General features: G+C 40.8%; 2 protein-coding genes across 2 annotated transcripts; both read right to left on the minus strand.

Moving 5' to 3' along the window:
• Positions 1-6: 6 nt before the first annotated feature.
• Positions 7-5,670, minus strand: LOC117213314 (ras-related and estrogen-regulated growth inhibitor-like; the record flags this gene model as incomplete). The annotated part of the gene is made up of 5 exons (XM_033458678.1): positions 5,188-5,670; positions 3,669-3,782; positions 841-897; positions 196-269; positions 7-84 (listed from the first exon to the last, which is right to left on the minus strand). Coding segments are annotated over exons 2-5 (306 nt in total), but the record flags the coding sequence as incomplete, so codon positions are not given.
• A 1,272-nt stretch (positions 5,671-6,942) lies between these two features.
• On the minus strand, positions 6,943-9,696 carry LOC117213313. The gene is made up of 7 exons (XM_033458677.1): positions 9,453-9,696; positions 9,281-9,397; positions 8,519-8,771; positions 7,964-8,185; positions 7,695-7,878; positions 7,494-7,605; positions 6,943-7,013 (listed from the first exon to the last, which is right to left on the minus strand). Exons 1-7 carry the CDS (start codon positions 9,520-9,522, stop codon positions 6,985-6,987), a joined length of 987 nt encoding a protein of 328 aa, XP_033314568.1. The 5' UTR covers positions 9,523-9,696; the 3' UTR covers positions 6,943-6,984.
• Positions 9,697-10,373: the final 677 nt, after the last annotated feature.

The raw sequence follows: 10,373 nt of genomic DNA on the forward strand, positions 1-10,373 counted from the left end.
AGAACCCCTGTCGGTTATCGAATAGACTAAAAGTAATCCATCCGCCCACTGTACAGTTTCCGTGGAAGGTAATTCATCTTCGCTCTGTAACAGGACGCAAGAAAAGCATGAAAGAATTTGATTTGCTTTCGACCATGAATGAAATCGTCTCGGCAAATGTACATAGATCATTACGATCATCGATAAATACGTTACCTTCGGGCAGGTGTCCAAAATTTCGAAAAGGATCGGTTCACCGTCGACCAACACTTCGTGTTTATATCTGTTTTCTGAAAAAAAAAGAAGAAAAGACAAGAATGAAAAGAACGATCGGAAGATTCTTTTAATGCGAATCATAACTTGTGTCGATAAATGTTAGACGATTCGAAACGATCAGCATCCTCGATGCGGCAACGGAAAAATTGTGTAATAAATTTTCTCCACGAGAACGCGTTGCAACAGAAAGATCAGGTATCTATCGCGATCGTTAAGTAGATCTTTCCAGCCCAGTCTAGTTTTAGATCTCGGCGGGAACACGTGCTCGCAGAGAAGCTGCTTGCTCATCCTGTCCGCGTCTCTGTATTTGTACAAAAAAACAAGTTTTGTTCGAGTATCAACCTCGCATTAGTACCAGTCCTGTCTAGTGTCAAATTCGTTTTCGATAAATTTAGATCAGACGCGGACCGAGATACGCGCAGGGAGAGTATAGGCGGTCCCTGAGGTGCCACGCCGGTTGTTGGCAATTTTTCAAAAAAATTCATCGGTCTATTGTCCACTCTATTCACATTTCATCGTAATTTATACCGCATCGAGTAACCGCATCCTATTGGCCACGAGTTCGTAAATCGAGATGTTCCTTACCCGACTGGTGATCATATTCCCCGATGTATCTCCTTGTTAGAAACCGCACTGTCAATGCTGGAATTTAAGAACAATACACGTTGTTGAAACGTTGTTGAAACGTTATTGTTCTACGTAATCTAGAAATGATCGTGACTCACTCTGTGTAATTATTTGTTAAAACACACAGTAATAGTCGCGTTCGATTCTGTTTCTATTAGTATCTGTATAACTTTTCTTTATTATCGTGCTTATCCACGAGCGTGACACTTATTAGATCGCCATTAATACAAATCAATACAAATTCCATGCACACGCTTGTTAGAAAGTTGTCAACCTATGCTTTCTTTCATCGTGCGTCCTATTTACGTCGATTCCTCTGCTGTCTGACGTATAAAAATTGTTCTAAATGTAAAGTAATTGTTTTTTGTTTACAAAAGAAGAATGTAGTACGCCATATTCTGTTATTGATTTTATATTTGATTTATAGGAAATGCAGACAACCGAATTTGCAGACTTTCCTCCATTTTGGATCAGCCGAAATCATTTTCCACCTGATATTGTGAGAACGTACGGGATCTTGCTCGATACGATGCACGCGTTCCGACATATCGTGATTCAATCGAGAGAAACGAGAGCTACAGCCTAGTGACCCGCTTCGAGGCACACCACACTATTTTTACCTCGAACTCGAACCTGCCACGGCGCCACAAAACCTTGTACACGCGTTAAACGTCACCATGGTGTGTTTCGTCTTAAGTTCAATGAAAAGTGACCTGTTTTATAAGCGCCGCGAACAAGTCGAATTGGAGTCGGCTAGCCAGCAATCGAATGGATTTATCAATTTTTGATAGCGTTGCGAGGAATTTTTATTTACAGAGATGAAACATTGATTCGTGAAAAGTGTGAAAACCGAAACGTTGATTTTTTCATACAGAATACTCGAGTTTTAAAGGTAGCTAAAATGGCAAAACTGACCGCAGACTGACGTTCCTGAACGTTCACCCAAGACACTGCGGTGTGCTTTATTTCATGATTGACAGGACCACCTGAACATTTCGTGGAAAACAAATTTATTGCTAATCCGTGTATTTGCGTTCGAGTCCTTAGACCAACATCGTTTCGGCGCTTTCCCTCGTGTGGATCATTAAAAGTTCGCCGGTTATTCGTGCCAATTTTCTGCACGGATCAACTCCGTTATACGAATCGCCTTTGTTCCCTGTCTTTCAACGAACCGAGCAATTATTTGCCGAGTTAAAAATACGTATATGCGATGGAAAGTATACATCGTATGGGAAAACAGTATACATCGTTGTTTCGAGATATACAAACCATTGGTCTCTCGTTTATTCGCGAGGAATTGACAGGGCGGTTTAATCGTTTATAAAACGCGATTCAAGGAAATTTTGAAATAAAACTTTATAAATAGAACGCGAGTGTGGTTTGCGGTCAGTTTGAAATGTACAGTTGCTGGGGCCCAACCAATTATGTACTCACCTATGCTTTACACGTGCCATTACCAAAAATACACGCGGTTGGCTCCTTTCAGGGTCCCAACCACGTTTATCATACGCACACAAACACACCTAACGCGTGGATATATGCGACGCATGCACTTGTACTTGAATCAATCGTACTTGAGATACTTTTCAGCGATCGTTTTTATACGAATATTAATGGAAATAATTTAATTCCTAGCGGATAATTACTTTATCTCGCGAAGAAAGATCTATTTCTATTAACAAGTATAAAACAGGCAAATCAATACGTTTCCACATTAGTTGATTATTCTCTGTTTTAACCCACTCGTACTTAACGTTACAAATTATTAACTAATTAAGAAATAAATTGGCTTCGTGTTTTAGTGCGTTGCCTAACATTTACAAAGATATCAGAAAATATATGTCTCCATTGTTATATTATTCTCTACGTTAATCTACATTAATAATTGACAAAAACAAATTTTTCTCAAAGTCTAAAAGACATTCAGTGCTGAACGTCCGTATCTAGTAATTTACAGTCTTGTAATTCGAAGTAGCATCAGAGTTGAAATTGATCTTCGATACGATGGTAAATCTCGCTTTCGTCGAATTTAGTCGATAATTCATGCCATAAGTGTGATTCGGTATTGCAAGGCAAAAAGTCAAGCGAAGACAATCAACGTAACAATAGTATAAATGCATCGCAGGAAAACGCGGAGAAACAGCTCCTTCCTTGGGATATCCTTACGATCTATTTAATGTAACACTTTCTAATTGCGCTCCTGCATGGTGCTGTATGCAAAGGATTACGGTTAATGTCACGCCCGTTACCATTATAGCAAAATTAAGCGCTACCGCGTATGTTAGCGTGCCCGCGTTGAAAGCGAGTCGAGTGAAAATGCGAGGAAAGCGGTCGAATTCTAACACGCCAGCCGATGAAAACGAAGTAACAGTGCTAAAAGTAAAAGCGGATTTTACATAACTATCCCAGCGAAACTTGGCATCTGGTATAGCAAAACGTATTCAAATGTATCAAAACAACTATTAGTATAAATAACGTCGATTGTTGTAGACCATTTCTCGATCTCAAGCAGAACGCAATGCCGGATCTCGGCGCGAATATTTCTGAATGTAGTATGAATGTAAAACAACAAGTAAACTATGCATTTTTATGCATTCGTGAGAAATTTGAGATTGCTAGAATGCGCGTAATACGCAAAAATATGTGAGATATTCAGAGTATCGCTTTTATTATAATTTCCAGTAGTTGAAACAAATTTCTGCAAAAATTTCGTTCCTTTGATCGCGTTTATAAAAATATGAATCTGTACGAATATCCGCAGTTTAGTGATAAGGCGTTGTACCCACCGCTTTTTCCAACTCCAGGCGCTCCAATCACGGCCACCTTTACCTCGCATAGCGAACTCTTCTTCCTCCGAATACCTCTAATCGCATTTGACGTCATACTCCGCGCATTTGTCACTGCACAAAGTGTAACAAAACCATGTAGCGCGTGATTGCAAGACAGAAGAAGCGTCGCGGACGAGTAGAACAGACAGGGCGCGTTTCCGTGACGCGAGATCGCGTGTGCGTGGCCAGCGACCAAGCAAAAATTTGTCACGATTACATCTTTCCTTGGCTGGTTTCCATGTCGATAACACCTTTGAATTTCGTATAAGACATTCGAATACCGGCACAGGTGAGTCCGTATACGAGGATTCCGTCTGCCAAGGAAAACACGCAGTCCAAGTTCGTAAATTCGCGTACGAACCAGTCCGCTGTCAACGAATAAACAAATTTAATCGCGAAGATAGATACGGAGAAGAAATTGGAGGATAGTTTTGATGTTTCTGGGACGAAATTACTGTTTACTCTCGTTTACCCATCACTAATTTGTACATTCCGATCTTAAGACTCCGGTGGACGTTCTCGGATATAGTACACGCGGTTCCATTTACCGGGTGTCCCGTGTCTCTTTCATCGAAATCAAAACGGCACCATCTGCGACGATCGGCCGAGGCATTCGCCTCGTGTTCCCCTTCGAACGAAAGTTTAAATACGCCGTGCTCTCCTGTTCCGTCGGCTACGGGTGAAAGAAGAGGAAGAGGGGTGCGATGGAAGAAAGGAGAAACGAACGCGATGGAAAGAGCGGGAATCGAGATGCGTGTACGGACGTCGTCGTCTGGAAAGAGAAGGGAAGAGACGATGGGTACATTAATAGAACAGTTCGCACATGTCCCGTGGAATTCAAGGAATTTACTCCGGCGTCTAACAATGTACCACCGCGGCACGTAAGTCTCGTTACGGATCAACCAGTTCGCTGGCTTAGACATGACCGTGTTTTGGTCACGTATCGTGCGCCTGAACGCCTGATAAACGATTTATCATACATTAAGATTAAGACAATTTATATTTAGATTTCTTACTCCTGTATATATTTATAAATTATCGTATGTTTCCTTTTATAATTGACGAGCTCAGTGGACGAGTAATCGGGATACGTCTTTCCAAAGATGAAACGAATACGGGAAACTACGATATAAATAAGACGCGTACTTGTTGGAAAGAAAAATGGTAATAACGTTCTTTCGTAATAGCAGTGAGATTTTTCGATATTTGGAAATGTACGGAGCTTCTCGTATTAAAGTTTAATATTATACACGGTTCCTTCGAGTTAGAAATTTCATCAAATTTTACCAATTTTAGCTCCGAGCTCCTCGATCGTTCTTTTCTTCGGTTTTTTTTTTCTTCTTTTTTGAATTACGCAGAGGGAGATAATTTTCATATGAAAAATGAAGATATCGGTCGATCGTATTGCACGCGTCTTTCAATATCTCGTACTATTAAAAACTCCGCGTTATTTTTATTTCATCGCATACTTACTTACCAGTCGCCTAGAACACACCGATGTACCGTTCCTTCAGCATTCCTCGCCGCACTTTCTATCAACTCGTACGACAGGCAGACATCGCGGACCCTCTTGGAGCTCTTGTATTAAACGGAAGGGAAAAAGGAGCCGAGCGTGCACGTGAACTCACGACGATACTTTCGTCCCTACTATCCGAGTCGTTGGAAGTTTCCTTTTCGTAGACGATGTTGCGAAGGGAGTAGAGGTACGGTTAATCGCGCGAAACAGGGCGGAAGGGATCGATATTGGAAAATCCACGCGTTCTCGAAACGACAAGAAAAACGGAACGTTCGATCGAATGTATCGTTGTACGTACATATATCGAGCGAGTCACGTGCTTCCTGACAATTTCGCGGTTCCGTTGCGTGATCCGACGCGCTTCTTGGTCTCCGCGCGACTGTCTCTCCCCATTCTCTTTTAGCGACTCGTGAGTCCGGGCCTCCTTTATTGCTCTTAAGCCACGTATATACGCGCCGATATCCACTTCCGGCAGCAGCCAGAGCGCGCACCAACGGCAAGTTTTGCGTTTCAAAAACTCGCCCGCTTTCTGTACGTTCGACGATTCGCTTACCAATTGGCGCTGCATCGTGATAAATATTGACATAACGAACGTGCCACGGTCAGTCTCGTAAAATGAGTCGACGAGATATTTTCACGACCGACCACTTCCGGATGCGTCGCGGGAATCGAACGAAAATCTGTTTGTAAATCGACGAGTTCGTGGAACAGAACGATCGTTTGGTTATTATTTCGAGCATACGCTATGCACTTCGCGTCTGTTCGAGATAAGACAAATAAACGAAGAAACGATATTTCGAATTTATTGCGGTTTCACGACGAAGAAACGATATTTCTACGATCGTTCGTAAATCGAGCGATCGCGATGTGCTTATTAACGAGATTGCGATTATTCGATGCGGCAGAGTATCGGTTTTGCCGACGGTCTGAGTTTCACACGACGACAGGTTTAACGTCCTTGGCTAGAGGAGCCACTCGTCGGTTAACCCTTGGCTCTCTTCCTTTCCGACCTTGTCACGCTCCAAAGCCGTTCTTCTCGTAGCTTCCGGACAACCGCCGAAGATCCAGTTTACTGCTCGTAGCAGAGCTGGCTTAAATTGATCTGAATCATTAAAATAATTTGGTTCATCGAATTTATTCATCGCGGAATACCTTTATATCGTCTATTCTTACTATCCCTTTTTCCATTCGTAGCTTTTATGCCGCGATATTCGATCATGTTCAGACGCTGATATAAATGTGATTTATCGTAGAATTCGATTTTAATTCACGTTCTCTCAAAATTTATTCTCTTTCACTAGGAAAATGGACGATATTGGCTAGTCATATAAAAAATGCAAAAGAGCAATACGATAAAAAGGAATTGGAAAATTCTTTTCTGTTCTGAAATTGATACACGTATCTCGAAAGTAGAAATAGAAATCTATACGGCAATTTCGCAACGTAAAGGTCAAGTAACTTATATTTCTCAGTCGTAACAACTCAAGAGAAAAGTACTTGAACCTACTATTTAAGTTTGGTTCCATGTAAATGTCATTGTAGTAATCGAAGACTTCGGAGTCGTTCGAACATTTTTCGCACAAGGGATTTTCTCTTTGAGGTTTCTCATCGAGATCGTGCTTCCTAGTCGCTCGTTCTCCGTGTTGAGAATTTTCATCGTCCGCTTCCCCTCCTCGATCGGTGAGGTAAAAACCGTCGTTAGAATAGAACTGTGTCGATTCGTTTCTAGGCTTTTTTCTTCGAGTGTTTGCTATATTTTCATGCGAGCGTCCATTTCCTTCGTGTTTCTGACAAACGCAAATAAAATACAAAGTTACTAATAGTAAAATAGAAAATGTTCTCAAAACACTGCCAATATTTATTATAGATAGGGTAGTTTTTTTATTATAGAAACAATCGATTACTCGTGTACCTACTTCGTAGCCATTTACGTGTTCTCTGCGAAAATCTACTTTGCGATTATTATTCGAATTGATTTGCTTCATAGGACGTTCGCCTACGTAATTATAGTTCGTATAATCGACCGTATACAAGTGTTCCGCGCTGTCTTCGATCTTTTTCTGCAGTTTCGGAGTCACCACGCTTCGAGACGATCTTAAACGACGCTTTATGGAATTACGATATTCCCATTAACATTTGTCACGTTGTACGGTGTGTCATTTACTTTAAAGCATTCTTTGCATCAACCGACGAGTTGGATGTAACGTTTGCTCTGTTACTCAAGTTTGCTGACGATATGGAGCACCCGTTGCTCCCGCAACACTCACCGCCGCACTGATATTGGCTTGTTCGATACAACGATTTATCAACAGAGTACCGTGAACCATTGCCTTCCGACGTCGAATTAAATTCAACTTCTTTCACGTACGTTTCTATTTCCTATATTTATGAAAATTTGTCAATCGATCTGTTACGTCTTCCGTAGAAACGCGAAATTTCTAAGTGTTTCGTATTACCAAGTCTATTACCTGCTCGTTATGATCTCTGGTAGGTCCCTCTTGTTCCGAACTCGAAGCTTCAGCTTTCGACGATAGTTTATCGGTGGATGTACCACATTCCCTGTAATCCAATCTCACGTAAGGATCTTCAACGATCACCATGTCATCCTTTTCGTATTTTTCATCGAACATTGCCAGTTGCTGTGGACTGCCGCTGTGACGAATAAATTTATTATTAAATAAAATAACTTGACAAACGTTATATCGTTAAGCTCGATCTGATTTATTGTATCTCTTGCCTGATTAAAAGCGCGTAGTTCTCCATTGTTGACTCGTTAGAGTGTTTCGAACCAGACACGTTCGTTTTCAGGTATTTTTGGCCATCGTTCATCTTGTCGGAGTAAAAATAGACAGGTTTAGCGATTTCCATAGATGGCTCGTGTTTAATCACGTTACGAAGACGTTGGCGCGATAGTCGATTGTCTTTATACAGTTTGCTTCCTTTTTTCTTATCTTTGCCTCTATAACGTATTTAGTAACATATTTAGAATAAACATGTCGTTAGGAATTTATTTTCTGGCGAAATGTATCTTTGTAATTACTTTCTTTCGTTTTGTAAAACGATGGAAAATAATTCTATATACAGGGTGGTTGGTAACTAGTGGTACAAACGGAAAGGGGGCGATTCTACGAGAAAAAAAGAAGTCGAAAATATAGAATAAACATTTTTCGTTTGACGCTTTGTTTTCACTGTAGATCGTTGTCTCGATGGAAAAATTAAAATAAAAAGAAAAAATTTTTTCACCCCCTTTTCGCTTGCACCACCAGTTACCAACCACCCTGTATATACTAACCCTAATACATCGTCCGCGTCGAAGAAGATTTTCGACTTCTTGGCGTAATTTCTTTGGAGTCGTTCGAAAGTCTCGTCGTCATCTTGAATTTCTTGTGAAAGATACTTTTCTATGACCGACGATGGCTCGTATCGGCCGCGATGGCACTTGGATTTCATTTTCTCGTACAAGAACTCACTCTCCCGGGCACTCAGAGCGGATTTCAAGCCATTCGCTGTGAGATCGATCAACGCGTAGCAGATTCGGCGCGCGTCTGAAATATAAATATTTTGACAATTTTTAAATCTACTAAGAAGTCGTTTGAACTTCAGAGTAAATGTTTACGTATATGTAGGCTTTAAATACTAAAACACTTCTGGCATTACTATATCTACACACATACGTATCGCTGGATTTGTTCTCAAATCCGGTATAACGCATACGACTAAAAATATGTACACGATCCTGTCAATCGAAAGATATTGCTAAAAAATATAGTCTTGACGCGAGTAATTCGTTAACTGTAATATTTTGTATAATTTCTTGCATAGCGTTTTTCTTTTTTTTTTTTTTTTTTTGTCGTATTCGTTAAATACGATTCTGGTCTATCTCGAGTGTAATTCGTTGAACGAAAACCACCGCTCTTTACAAATAGACATCTGATTTCACGTTAGAATTCTGCGTGACAGTGATTTATCGGAATAGATAAAATTATCGTCGAGCTTCTGGAGATAAATCTTTCATCCAGCTTCCGTTTCACTTTAAACTTGTTTTTTTACTTACGCGGTCGCGATTCCGGGATATAGTAGAGAACTACACCAGACAGCATCAGCACAATCAGAGAGAAACGTTTCAGGTAACCGATCCAGGCAAACACGAAGAACGTCTCCTCTGAATAATCTGACGGGCAAAGAAGAAAGTGACTTCGATCATCGAACCAAACGCTTTCACTTACTGTCGCTGTTCCATGATTTTGTCGCGGCGCACTGTATCACGAGCGCGCCAAGCACCGCCAACAGTTTCATCTCTAAAAACCGGACTGCCGGTTCGCCGTTCGTTGGCCGATATCCGATCTTCGATTTACGTGGGAATCGCCATGATTTTTCAGAAAGAACAAAGTCACGACGGAAGATGGCAACGAGCCTCTTTGACGCGACGTTCGCCCCCAGGCGAATTATCAGGAAGCGAATTTCACTTCGATCATGTGAATAACGACAGAAAAAAAAAAAAAGAAAAAATACGAAGACGAAGAGCGTTGCAAGTAGAATCGGCACGGCTATAACAGACACATACGTAACGTAAGTAACGAAACGTAAGTAGCTTTTACATCGAATTAAAGCGTATAATATTCACACGTTGGTTATTCAGCGTAATTTTCTCCTTTCTTTCCTCGTGTAACGCCATGTAAAACTTATGATCTAAGAAACTTATATGAGACACTTATCTTCCAATGACTTGGATCGAATGAAAAGAAAATTGAGGTAATGTCACATTAGCGAGAAGCGAATACACTTGACGCGTCGTATTATCGGTAAAACAAACTCGTACTATGTTGTTGATCTGAAAATTACATTAAGGGCTGAGATATGCTACGGTGTGGTACGACAGATCGATGCGTCATGCGACGCAGCGAAGCAAACCAAAAGCGACATGCCAGCACGTAATAAGACAAGCGATGATTTAACTCTTCACGAGACAACGATCGTCGAACGAGTACTAATTTTGCCTCAAATAAGTAGAAACGCACACGTAATTCCTGGAGTTTCTCGCGTTTTATCTCTTCCGTTATCTTTTAAAAATGGTAAGTAAGAAAGGATCAGAATAGAAGGAACGATATTATCGAAAAAGAAAATAATAGTAAATCGATAATGTGTAA

This window comes from Bombus bifarius, unplaced genomic scaffold (genome assembly GCF_011952205.1).
Source record: "Bombus bifarius isolate JDL3187 unplaced genomic scaffold, Bbif_JDL3187 scf7180000008680, whole genome shotgun sequence".
Taxonomy (NCBI): domain Eukaryota; kingdom Metazoa; phylum Arthropoda; class Insecta; order Hymenoptera; family Apidae; genus Bombus; species Bombus bifarius.

What these genes read in the sequence shown, in the direction of transcription:
- LOC117213313 (XM_033458677.1), bottom strand. Translation starts at nt 9,522, where the DNA reads ATGAAACTGTTGGCGGTGCTTGGCGCGCTCGTGATACAGTGCGCCGCG. An exon ending in AAAATCATGGAACAGCGACA is followed by an intron (nt 9,398 to 9,452) that starts GTAAGTGAAAGC and finishes TTTGCCCGTCAG; the next exon opens with ATTATTCAGAGGAGACGTTC. An exon ending in AAGCCAATATCAGTGCGGCG is followed by an intron (nt 7,014 to 7,493) that starts GTGAGTGTTGCG and finishes TGCGTTTGTCAG; the next exon opens with AAACACGAAGGAAATGGACG.